The sequence below is a fragment of the Struthio camelus genome, chromosome 15 (genome assembly GCF_040807025.1).
Source record: "Struthio camelus isolate bStrCam1 chromosome 15, bStrCam1.hap1, whole genome shotgun sequence".
NCBI classification, from domain to species: domain Eukaryota; kingdom Metazoa; phylum Chordata; class Aves; order Struthioniformes; family Struthionidae; genus Struthio; species Struthio camelus.
The window spans coordinates 18,681,136-18,693,571 of NC_090956.1; the positions used below are offsets into that span (position 1 = coordinate 18,681,136).

Here is a 12,436-nt window from a genome sequence, read left to right on the forward strand (position 1 = left end):
AGTTGTTTATATAATAATCTTGCATCTGGCAGGAGGAGAGCTATTTTTCTTGTACAGGCGCAGTTCTGTGTCCACTCACTCCAGAAGTCACCCTCTCTCTAATGGCAGTTCTTAACTGGGATATAATCCATCACCCTGGTCTCTGCCATGGCCAAGACCCATGTAGGGACCAGTTTAACTAAAAATATTGAATACTATTAAATGTAGGGCGATGACTGTTGTGCCTTCCCATTCTACTGGGCCAACAGACCCCCAAATATGCTTACAGTGCTAAAGTTTAGGTACTGAAGGGTTAAATACAAGAGCAGTCCTTCTTGCAGCTCTTTAGGGGGATTAGAGTTGTTCTGGAAATGCATTTCGGATGTACTTATCTGCTTTTTAGTGATAGTTGAAATCATTCCTGTATAAAATTTCTTCTAAAGGTGTTGCATATAAGGTGTTTGGGTTTTTAATGAAACAGCAAAGTGACTAGGAGAGATGAAACAGCCTTCAGCAAAGATGCGTCTGTGATTCAGTCTTCCAGGATCGGTTTTCAGAGGTACCTACAGTATTCTCTGCCCAGGTTCCTTGTCTTTCGCTAGCTGGCTGCTTTAGTGCCCGGGTTTTTTCTTGACCCAAACCAAGGTTCTGCCAGTGGTTACAAGGCTCTGCTCTACAAAGGTTTGATTGACTGATCCAGCCATCCTTTCTTCCACAGGACAGAAATGAGATACGTGTTCCATCCATCTCAGTTTAAAGGGCTATTTCTTGTTACTCTTTTTTTTTTTTTTTTTGTCTCTGAGGTTGACCGTGCTTGCTGTGATAAGCCAGACCAAAGGGCGATCCAGCCCTCATCGTGGTGCCAACAGGCAGGCACTGGCTGCTGGAGAGTTACTATGTCAGGCCATGGAAAGCAGGGCAGTAAATTAAGAGCTAAGGCCTTAATCCTCCACAGGCTGGGCTGCATTTCCCCCGGCTGATGTTCACCAGCTGCCCTGCACAGCCAACTACGCAGGGCGGTGGACATCGGCACCCTGATGTTGCGGTGCTGGAAATCTGGAGCTGTGTGGGAACGCGGCACAAGACAAGAGGACGAGGTTTGTCCTCCATCACCTACAGCTTGCCATCTCTAGTGATGAGGAGCTGGGGAACAACAACCTTATATCCTGCCTGATGTTCAGGCCATGCTCTTGTCCAAGAAAACCAAGAGCCACGGAGGCAAGAGCAAGTGAAACCAACCAAGAGATGAAAGGAACAGTCTGGCTTTGATAGTACCAGCAGCCAGCAGAACATCCTGTGCACAGAAGCAGAAGAAAGGCGCAACATGGAATAATGCTTTATCGCACCCTCACAGCCCTGTGCAGCAGTGAGTGTTGCTTCTAGACTATTGTATGTGGTAGGCTGTGGTTCCTCCTTGTCTTTGTTGCGTCAGAGCCTTACACAAGCTAATGGCAGAAAGGAGGTAAAGAGGACACTGGGCACCATGGTGCCAATTTGCTCTCCAGAACTAGGTTGGCTCCCCCAGCAGCAGGGTGTTATCTAACCTCTGGCTTCTCAACACCTTTTCCCTCCCCATCTGAGCTTTGTGGGGAGTGGGTGGATGAATTCCTGAGTGTCTCCCTGCCCAGCACAGTTCAGGGTAACTGAGCACAAAATGAACATGCATGGGGGCTATTCTGAAAGACATTCGTATCAGGTAGGCAACCCCAGAGACTGCTCTCCAGACTTGGCAATGTAACTCCTCTTCCTGCCAATCTCCCTATTTTGTGAGCACAAAATATCGATGTTCTCCTCACATCTCAGACCTGGTCACGTTACTTGGGGATAAGGTCTGGGTGAGCTAAAATACTACGGAATAACAACATACGGTGACAGAAACGTGACAAAGGCAACAGTAGACATTAGACTGTCTAAAAACCACTGCATCATCCTGCATGCCATTTTTAGTCTGGAGCAGTGAGTTCTGTGTTAACAGATTTCTTAACCTCAAAACTGTTTAGAGGTGTCACTCCAATTTGTGCAGATAAGAATTGGCCTTGGTCCCTTTTGCTAAGATGTCATCGTAATACAGCCAGCTCTATTTGAAGAGCAGATTTTGTCTCCCTTTGCTCAGGCAAACACCCTGATCCTTGCAACTGCTTCTCCCACTAGACTGCTCTAAGCTGACCTACCTGCCTTTGATTTCAGGAGAGAGCAGCCCGAAGCATTAAATGCCAAGATGAAGCCCAGCAGGCAGCAGGAGTGATTGAAGCCTCCACTTCTGCTGCACGAGCGCCAGTGATTGTGTCCATACTGCTGCCCTGATAGCTGATGGGCAGCACAGTGTCCCTGTTTCTCAGCGGGGATCTCTAAGGTTGCCTGTCCGCGCAGAGCCCAGGAAGGCTGAGGCCAGCACCGGGTCGTGGGCACCCAGCAGCACCTGCCTCGTGCCAGGGCTCCCTTGCGGGAGCGCATCGTGCCGTAACCCTATGCCTGATACACGACACGTTATTTCTCCCAGCAGAGAGAAACTGCTCATGAGTCCACGTTTGCTGCGTCTTTAAACCCCCAGCAAGAAGTTAGGAAAGAGGGGCCAAAGCCGAGGGGAGGCAGAGCCCAGAGGCGAACGGGCCTCTTTTCCGGGCAGTGAAGTCCCTTGTTCAGTGCGGGTGAAAGGAGCCGCCTGCGACTGGCTGGCCCGCTCATGTGGCGGCTCCTTGTCCAGTATCGGAGTAATGACGGTGATGTGCTCCGCTGGCACAAGGCAAGGGGCCCAGCTCCCCGACTGCCTCTCTGCCAGGCGCCCAGCCTGGGCAGTTGCTCCCCTTGCCGCTCATGGGGAGCTGTTAAGCAGAGATGTTATTTAAAGCCCTTTCTGTTACTAGCCATGCTGGGGACTGTTGTAGGCTGTAGCGAGCTTCCCGGGAAAGCTCTGCACACACAAATTCCTGAGCTGGAGAGTCCAGGTAACTGAGGATGGGGCAGACCGCCTGCACCGCTGCCCTCGCCTCCCCGTCCCCACGCATCTGCGAGCTCCAGCTCTGCTGACTTCCTCATCCGGCGAAGCAAGAGCAAACCTGCTGGGAACAGAGCCTGGTCCCCAGCCAGAGGGAGAGGCGCAGGCAGGAGAAGCGATGGAAAGGGAGGTGGTGTCTGGAAGAGGTGTTAAGCGCCCAGATACGTTCGGTCCACAGCTGGTACTGTCTCAGCCTCAGCCTGAGATCAGAGTTGCTCTCACAGTGCCTGGTGTCTGCCTCCCGGCAGGAACAACCCACTCCAGCAGCAGCTGCAAGGGAGAGTCGCGCAGACTTTCGTGCTGATTTTTCAACTCTGTTTACGGGAGCTGGAGCGAGGAGTCACCCGGATGTTGCTTTGGGGAGGCTGCAGTCACCCTGGCACCATAGCATGAGCCCAGATGGAGGAAGGGTTTCCTCTACTGCTCCACTCTGTGCTGCTATTTGTTCAAGTTTGTTGGGTCCCTTCTCCACTCTCTGAAAAATGTCTGTCTGTCTTGTTCCCTGCTGAGTGGGGAGCTGTGTACAGTAGTCAGGGCTTAGGTTTGTAGGCCATATGTACTCCACGCTGGGGATGCATGGCGTTAGAGCATGGACACTTTTTGCCTTCTCCAGGGCAATACACAGGAGCCCTGCACTTCCTTGAACTTGGTGCCTAGGGCAGGCACAGAGGGCAAAAATGCTTTTCACCCTTTGTTGCCTAAAATCACAGTACTAGAGAAGTGGGGAAGGAGAAGAGAAGCATATGAGCAACGTACCTTGAACTGCTTCTGCTACAGCTAACATCTCTTGCCATGAGTGATTTTTTTTTTCCCCTACACATGTACCACCGTGATTCCAGAGCCAGGCCTAGTCCATGAGGAGGAGCGATCTTACAGTCCAAGGGGGTTGACAGCTGCTGGGCAGCATTTCTTACTGGATCTTGCTAGATCTTCTTGAAGCTTGGTGACAGGTAGCTCGGGCTTGGGGGAAAGTTTAGAAATAGAGGCTATCTGTGGGACTGGGGATCTTGTGCTGCATTATGCTGAAAGTGAAAGTTTGCCTTCTGAACCTTTTCCTTTTGTTGAAGGAGGTTGTCCTTGGCTGGAGAAAAACCGCACTGCTTTGTTCTGCAGAGCCATTCAGCATTTGCACCATGAGGTGCAAGATGTTTGGGCTAGGTTTCCTGGGAGAACCTTGCTGGGCTCTGGCATGCTCCAAACTCCGAGAGGAGGAAGGCTGGAAACCACATGTGTCTCAGCCATGCCAAAGCGAGCACTATCAGATTGGTGAAGTATTGCCTTTGCACATAGCAAACGTTCTGGCAGAAAAGCTGTTAGCTACCTGTGGATCAACTCATCTGATCCTGTGAGCACTGCACAGCTGCTGTGTTGCAGTGCCCGATTCTGTCTATAATAGACACTCATCTCCCTGCAAGTTTGGAGATCACCAAAGACCAAAACCAAGCCTTGCACGTGTCTCTTCCCTCTCCCTCTCCCCATCATCTGTGATTTACCTCAATTTCCTAGCGTGGGCAAAGCCCAGCTCCTAAGGGAGGTGTGACTTCCCAGCCAAGGACTTCCTTCCTGTCTGTCTGATGCAGCTCCCCAGCAAATGCATGGCTGGGCTTAACATCATGGAGATATCTTTGGAGCAAACAGTAATAACCTAGTTCTCTTCTCCTGAGCAGGATTCTCATTCCCAAGAGAGGCATCGTCTCCTGCACGGTAGAAGAGGAAGAGCTGCTGCTTGCCAGTCTTAAGGGCTCTGAGGAACAGGAGTTGCTGAGTGGTCCCTGCACAGGTAAGGAGTCCATTAGGCGATTAGCATCCATTTGGAGAGGAGCATGGGAGAAGATGAAGCTTGCTTGTGTGCCCATGGCCAGTCAGAGGCTCCCAAACAAGGTAGGACAGACCTGGAGTGCGTCTTCCCCTGGTCCTCTGCAGGACATATGCAGGGATGCACACTTGCTTGCTGACAGCCAGAGGTCTGCTAGCAGCTTCCAGTCATTAATTTGGTTTCTTTCTGTTGTCATTTCTGTGACTGGTTGGCATCTTCCAAGCAAAGGCTGAGCCAGGCTCTGAATGTTTCCCACCACTGAATTTTCTTACCGCTAACCTCAGGTCAGGCTTTGAGGAAGAGAGGAGACTCTTGTGCTCACCTAGGGGCTTTCTCCCTTGCGGAGCCTTTGGTAGCTCCAGGCCAGTTAGATCCCTGTGGGCTTTGGTCCGTCGCCTGTGCACCACAGTCAGCTCCACCTTTGCCCGAGGAGAAGGCTGGGGAGCGAGGCCTGGCCACAAGGCTCCTGGGCGTGCAGGCAAGCGAGGCTCAGGCCAGGTAACACTGAGGTTCCTGGGGCTCAAAAGAAATACGTTTATGGTGTCTTCTGGCCTTAAACTGTATGAATGCGTTAACTCTTCTCTTTCACCTTGCCGCCACTGTTGTATCTGAAGTGCTTTTGTGACGCCAGTTTTCCAGGGCATCTGAGCCCTCCTGGCTGACTGCCGGAGAGGTCTCTGCTGCCTCGAATTGCTTCTCGGAGGTTCCAGGTGGGGCCTGGAGCACCTCTTCCCTTCTTCTGAAGGAGGGTCAGCACTGGCTCATCATCAAGTGTCTGTGGCCTGAAATGTCACTTCTCTCTCATTTGGGCTTTCTGGGCAATCACGTACAATAGTGGTGCTTCTGACAAGGGTGGACAGTCATGTTGTTTCAGTGATGAACTTAATTAGTTCTTATTTGGCAGTAATACGCCCTGCATTTTAGCAGCGTTTTATCTACTGCATTGTTAATGCTAAAAATCAGGCGGATCGGCGCTGCTACTAACGTTGCAGAGGTGTCTTGGGACAGAAGCGGCTATTGCAGGCGATGGCCGTGCAGGCGGGCTCTTCCCACTAGTGGCTCCTCTCTGCCTTCCCCTCGTGTCGCGGCGCGAGGAGGACGGCGGGCAGTCCCCGCCAGGGCCTTCCTCGGCCGCCGGCGCGGCAGCCTGCCGGGCTCTTCCCGCCGGAGCGCTGCCAGAGCGGGACGCTGGAGGCGGCGATGGCGCCGGCGGCTCGGCGGCCCTTCCGAGACCCCCCCGGGCAAGCGGCGCCGCGTGGAGGGAGTCTCGGCAGGCCGCCCGACACCCTGCGTGGGGCCTGCGCGAAGAGCTGCCCGGGGAAGCTCCCACCTCGCCCCGTCAGGGACGGGCTGCAGCGCCGCCGGCGGCCGCGGCCATGGCGGAGGAGGCGGCAGCGCCTCGCGGCGACGGGGGAGCCGCCCAACCGCCGCCGCCGCCGCCATTTTCGGCCGCCCTCACCGGCCGCGGCGCCGCCCGCCATTGGCTGCCGCCGTCACGTGCCGCCCGCCGCCGCCGCCCGGGCGCGCCGGCCGCAGCCGAGAGCAGGTAACCGGCCGCCGCTGCCCGCCCGCCCCCCTCCCGGCTGCCGCGGCGGGTGCTTGAGGCCCGCCCCCCCCCCCGCGGCGGCCGCCGCGCCTTGCCGAGCCCCCGGCCCCCGTCCGCGGCCCCGGTCGGCCCCCCGCAGCGGGGGGCGCTGCGGCCGCCTCCAGGCGCCCCGCTTCTTGAGGCGAGCCTCGCGGGTCGGGGGCCCTCGGCAGCCGGCGGGGCGGGGAGGCCGCCCTGGCGTCTCGTCCTGCCCAGAGGCGCTGGTTGCCCCCAAATCTAGAAGATTCCCCCCCCCCCCGCCGATAGCAGGCCTCAGTTAAACGGTACAGCGAGTCTCACCTTTCTCGCTTCTTTTCCCCGAGCAGGGTCTCCAGGAGTCCGGCTGGACATGATCTCCCACATGGAGCAGGAGGAAGGCCTGTGGGTCTCCCGTCTCCAGGCCTACCCAGGAAAGCCAGTTCTGAATAGTGCCTGTCCAGGTAAGAGCCCCGCACCATCGTCTGTGAACCTGTCAGGGAGAAGAGTAGAGTTCCAGGATCCCCAGCTCCTACAGGAACGTACGAGAGCGGTTGTCCTGGATCAGACCAAAGTCCACCTAGCTCAGCGTGCTGGCTCTGACAATGGCCAGTATTGGATGCCCAGAGAAGAGCAGGCAAACAGCATGAACAAGCAGTGGTGTTTCCCTGTATGCTTCCTCAGCTCCAGGTCTTCTGTGGCTTCAGAAACTCCTGAGCCAGAGGTGGTGTGTTGACATTTCATAACCCTCTGTGCATTTTATTGCTGTCTGCATCTGTGGATGTTTTTAGCATCCATGCCAACTTGCAGTGAAGAGTTCTGCAGCTTATTTAGCTGTTTTGTGAGGAACTACCCTCTTTGCTCTGAAGTTGCCTTCTAGAAGTTCGCTTAATGCCCATAGTTATTGTTTTGGAGTAAACAGTGCAGGGCAGATCCCTGCCCACCCTCTACAGGCCACTTGTGTTCTTATAGACCTCGGTGGTAGCCCCCATCAGCTGTACCTTTTCCAGGCTAAACAGCCTGTTGGATAATTTCCTCTACAGAAGCTGCTCCAAACCTGGTCATCCATGTTACGTCTCTGTATCTTTTTTAGCACTACTAATATTTCTGAGTTGAGGAAGTTATCCCCCTGCTTACATGCTATATTCAGGATGTAGGCTTACCATGGGTTTGAGCAGCAGACAGAATTACATTGTATTTTATTGTCTATTCTTCTCCCAACAGTCTCTAACATTTGATAAGCTTTTTTGTTTGCCCTGGAGCTGTGGTTTTCATCAGCCTGTTCTAACTTCAAGACGCTATTCCTGAGTGATACCAAGAGCGTCCTAGTCTAAGTGCTGGGTATAGAGACTTTTTCTTTCCGCATGTCTTTGCATTTATGTGCAATGAACTTCCCTGTCATTCCCTTCTCTCCTGGTCAGTCAGTATCCCAAGGCTCTGCTGCAGTTCTTTACAGTCGGTTCTTGTCTCAGTAATTCTGAATAACAGAATCATCATCAGATGTTTCCAGTTCCTCTTTCCCTCCTTTGCCAGTTTATTTAGGGTCTCTCATCCCATGGCAGCTTAGTTTCTTCAACAGTTTTGGTGAAGGACAGACTATCTTTTGGGAATGCCTTTGGAGTCCAGACCTCCCTTCTGCTAAAAGCAGATGACACCTCTGAAGAACTCAAAGAAGTTTGTGAGGTGAGACATCCCTTTTCAAAGGTCATGCCAACTCTTTCCCAGTATGCCCTCTCCGGCCATATGCCCATTAACTTTATCTTATTCTGGCTTCTGTTCGTTTACTTGGCTGTTGGGCTTCCTGGTCCTTGGATCTCCCCTCGAGCCCTATGTAAAGATGAGCACTGCATCAGCCACCTCCCAGTCCCCCAGCAGCGAGATACCACATTCAGTAGTCCAGCTATGTTGTGAATTTGTGTGAACAGCTCTACTGGGATAGACTACAGGTCCATATAGCTCAGAGTCCCATCTCATGGAATGGTCACAAGCAGGTGCCAGGGAACATTGTGCCTCCCCAGCACACTCGACTGTCCTCCAACTTTCTGAGGCTTATTTGTGATGGTGGTGTCTAATCTTTAATAGTTCTCAATGGTTTCTCTTCCATGAACTCTGATTTCCGTGCCTGAGACCATTGCTATGTCCTCCTCGCTGCTGTGAGACAGGGCAGAGCATTGGCCAAAAGTTAGGCTGCTGCCGGCTTCTCTTGAGAGAGAGATCTAGAGGTATGTTTACAGTGATATTTAGGTTCTATCCTGATGTGTACACTCGCCCTACTTAACTGGAGCTGCCACATTCCTCGGATCTCCCAAGCTTATTCATTTTGGCCAGTTCAGCCTTTCCCTTCCAGTATTAACTCTTCAGCCTAGTGATCTTTCTCTCTCCAAAATGTCCAGGAGTGGCTTCCCCTCTCACCTTGTGAGAGAGAGGTCACACCCTTATGCTTCTTCCACTCAAAATGCCTTCAGTGAGTTCCAGTCATCATAATTTTGATCAAGTCCTTTACACTCAACTTGCCTAGGATGCCGGAGAAGATAACCAGTAGCTCAGAAGTAACAGAAATGATTGTGGAAATTTCATAGACGAGAGCTTGAGCCATGGCTATACTCATTGTAATAAAGGAGCTTGAAACTTCTGACCTTCCCAAAGAAGTGCAGAACACCATAAAGACTTAACTCTTGCATACTTCAAAGGCTCCTTTAAGTACGAAAGAAATTCTGTGCAAGCCCAAAGCCAGGGCAAGTGAAGGATATCTCTTTGGGCACAGCAGCAATACAATAACTTCACTAGCTCCATCTACTCAGTAAGTTTGACAAACAGGTCAACAGCTTCAGGCCAGCCTGTCAGAGATGTCCTCTTCTTGTCCTGTCTTGGGATATTACCTTTCTCTTTTGCTCCAGGCCTGGACGGGAGTAAGTGCAGACCAATGGAAATGCCCCCATGGTGAATAGCAAAGTTCCAGTTTCTGTTCCTCTCAAGGGGCCATTCTAATGAAAACTAGCTGAGGGAAGAACTGGAATCACTACCACACCAAACTGCTGAGAAAGGTATCTCAGGAGTTCACTGTGAAATCGTGTCATGGTGTTTTCTTATACCGATTAGAAAGAGGAAGATTAAATACATACATATGTCATGTATGGGTGGGTGGGAATTCTAGACTCTCCTTCCTTTATTGCATACTTAAGGTTCAGGAGTGACCTTCCTCTTTGAAGGCATGAACTTCCTTATTGCAACTCTGCCAGACCGCTGGAACCGCCTGTGGTTTGTACATCAATCTCTCACTATTGGTATATGTTATCTGTTTATTTTACAAGATAGAGTTTTCAGAGAATCAGGAGGTAGCAAATGAATCTTTATACAAAGCATACTTGTCTACCCCGCTAAGGGGAAAAAAATCTGGAGGTCTCCATGCCTATGGCTTTAGTCCTCAAGCTGTTCCATACTTTTGGTTAAAACATAGCCAACAGCAACTCACCCTTCACCCCTGAAAGTCCATATAGTCTATAGAGATCATCTGGAAATCTATTAGTCTGATTGACCGGTCTTAAACTTGGATGTGATGCCTCTCTCCAGAGGTGTGTGTTGCCATTTCTACACCCCACGTACATCCCTCTGACATCTATTTACCCTTGCCCGACAGCAAAAAGGGTGCATGCTTCACAGGTCCTGTTTTACCAGTGATTTCATGCATAAGCCCTCAGTAAGCCTGCAACAAGCTACGTTTCTCCACTGACAGCAAAGCCCACAGCAATATTGAGGGTACATGCTTTCAAACTGGTTAGGATTGCTCACCAAACCACACTTCAGCAGTGTGCTAGAAGGAGTTGCTGCTCTGTGTAAATACCCTGGAAGCGTCTTGCAAGCGTCTTGTCTTGGCAAAGCTTTCTACTGACCTAGCATTGACTGTACAATGTAGATTCATAAAGTTTATGCTTCTGTGAGACTTCATGTGAATAAGAGGACAGGTAATTTGTTCATTTCCTGTGCCCTAGGAAGCAGTGATAACTGTATAGCTAGTATTACTTCCACTGACATGCACTTTTTTTCATGTTTCACGTTTATCAGTGTCTAATGTGGAACCAGCCACAGAGAGTCTCCAGTGGGCTTGGCCCTTGAACCCATATTTCACCAACAGTGCCTTTCGCAATGGATTTGTTCTGCACTGATGGAAAGTTACTTTTCTTCTGCTCAAAGATGGGCATAAGCCTCTCCAGGTGGCCTGCATGTCTCATGCCTTAGGGCCAATGTCTTCTCTGTGCGTTTTCTCTCCCCCTCTCCCCCTCTCCCCCTCTCCCCCTCTCCCCCTCTCCCCCTCTCCCCCTCTCCCCCTCTCCCCCTCTCCCCCTCTCCCCCTCTCCCCCTCTCCCCCTCTCCCCCTCTCCCCCTCTCCCCCTCTCCCCCTCTCCCCCTCTCCCCCTCTAATACCTGCAGCACAAGTCAGAGCATAAAGGTTTCATCTGTTGTAATCCAAGTAACCTTCTGCTGAATGAGACAGTTCTCTATGGCCCTTCTCTGACTCTCAGCCCAACTTTTAGTAACACTTCCAGATATAGTATCCTGGAAGAGCAGCTTTTTTCCTTTCAAGCTCAAAACCTTTACTTCTAACGCTGTGGGAACTGCCTGGCTTTGTTCTGCTTGTTGAGCATGCTCTATACAATACAGTGAGTCTTTTGACAGAGCAGGAGATCCTCTGTGGGGAAGCCTACAAAAACAAGAAGAGAATGTTACAGAGCCCAGCATGATCTTGACCTTTAAAGGCTCCTCTCCCCCAAACCTGGGCAGGAGGCTAGTATTAAAACTTTCTAGACTTTCCACCAACTCTGTATGAATCCCGTTTGCTGAGATCTTGCTGTGTCTACACAGAGTATTCTCCTACCTCTGCCATTTCAAAAGTCCTAAGAAGGAGAGCCTTACACAGGTCGTTCCTCTTTAGAGGTGTTTTTAAGTTTTCCTCATCCTCTTACTTTCTAGATTACCAATGTTACTTGAGATGTCTGGGGACCATTTGAGTGGCACATGCTTCAAACAGTCCCTCCCTTCTTCCTTTCTCTGAGCAGACTTGAAAAGCTTTTTTCTCAAAGCTCATGAGCATGGGTCACCCAGTTCTCTTTGATCTCTTACCAAACAACAAATTTGCACGTAGTTCCTGATATCTAGCCCTCTCTATACAAAGGACTGGCTTTTTTCTGCACACTTCAAATATCCGTCTTCTTGCAGTGTGGAGGCCAAGCCAGTGCAAGGAGTTCTCACACCCTGAGCCAGGCAGCCTGATCAGGTGCAGGGGTGACAGCCACAGCCTGGTCAGTGGTCATCAGGATCTTCTGTCCATCTTTTAGATGGAGCACTGCTGCCCCCACATCAGGACTGGGCTTTGCACTGCTGAGTCCTCCCAGGGGGAGGAAGAGCTTTGTCTTATGTGACTTTCAGTGTAGTTCTTTGGGATGTCTGGTCTGTATTGAAGAAGACTTTGTACACCTCTAACATCTGCTTTAACTGAGAATCTGATTTGGCAAAGGAACAGAGGTGTCACATGCTGCTCTGCCCCACAAGCCATCCTTCCTTATGTACAGGCACTGCCTCGACAGTCTCTGTGAGTTATAAGCTTTGACCTTGTATGCGGAAGGCAGGATTCCTTATCTGGGATCATCTATGATGTCAAAAGGACCTAAAAGCAGAGCAGAATTGGCTGCTTTTCTGGCAGGCGCTCAAGACTGACTTCATGGCTTCGTGCAGTTTGTGGCAAAGTCAGTAACAATCTGGACTGACTGCTGTGGAGCAGGGGCTGTGCGTTGTTTGCTGTTTGTGTCCTTAGAGGGTAAAGCAGCAGCTATCTCCCCGCAACCCCTCCTGCAGTCCTAACTGTGCTGCTCAGGCTTGCTGGTGGTGACCTTCTGAATTTCTCTCTGTGGACTGTCTGTACTTCATTAGTCGTCAGGAAACAGTCTTCTAAATGTCGAAACGGGGATTCAGAGCTGAAATTTCACTGTGGTTTTGGTTTGACGAATTAATAAAATAAAGTTGATTCTAGTTAATTCTAGTAGACTCCAATTATTGCAAGGCATGCAGGGCTCCTTCCAGGGCTTGTTCC

The 12,436-nt window shown here is 51.1% G+C and overlaps 1 protein-coding gene and 1 long non-coding RNA gene across 2 annotated transcripts in view; one reads left to right on the forward strand and one right to left on the reverse strand.

Annotated features, from left to right (window-relative positions):
• Positions 1 to 6,764, reverse strand: part of LOC138061031 (uncharacterized) — a 23,619-nt gene extending 16,855 nt beyond the window's left edge. Inside the window, exon 1 of the long non-coding RNA XR_011134616.1 lies at positions 6,676 to 6,764. This is a non-coding gene — a long non-coding RNA (uncharacterized lncRNA). The remainder of the gene's footprint in view (positions 1 to 6,675) is intronic.
• Positions 6,261 to 12,436, forward strand: part of LOC104143888 (zinc finger protein 436) — an 8,535-nt gene continuing 2,359 nt past the window's right edge. Inside the window, exons 1-2 of the mRNA XM_068907814.1 lie at positions 6,261 to 6,336; positions 6,702 to 6,815. Of these exons, the coding sequence (XP_068763915.1) occupies positions 6,725 to 6,815 (91 nt within the window). The 5' untranslated portion in view covers positions 6,261 to 6,336; positions 6,702 to 6,724. The remainder of the gene's footprint in view (positions 6,337 to 6,701; positions 6,816 to 12,436) is intronic.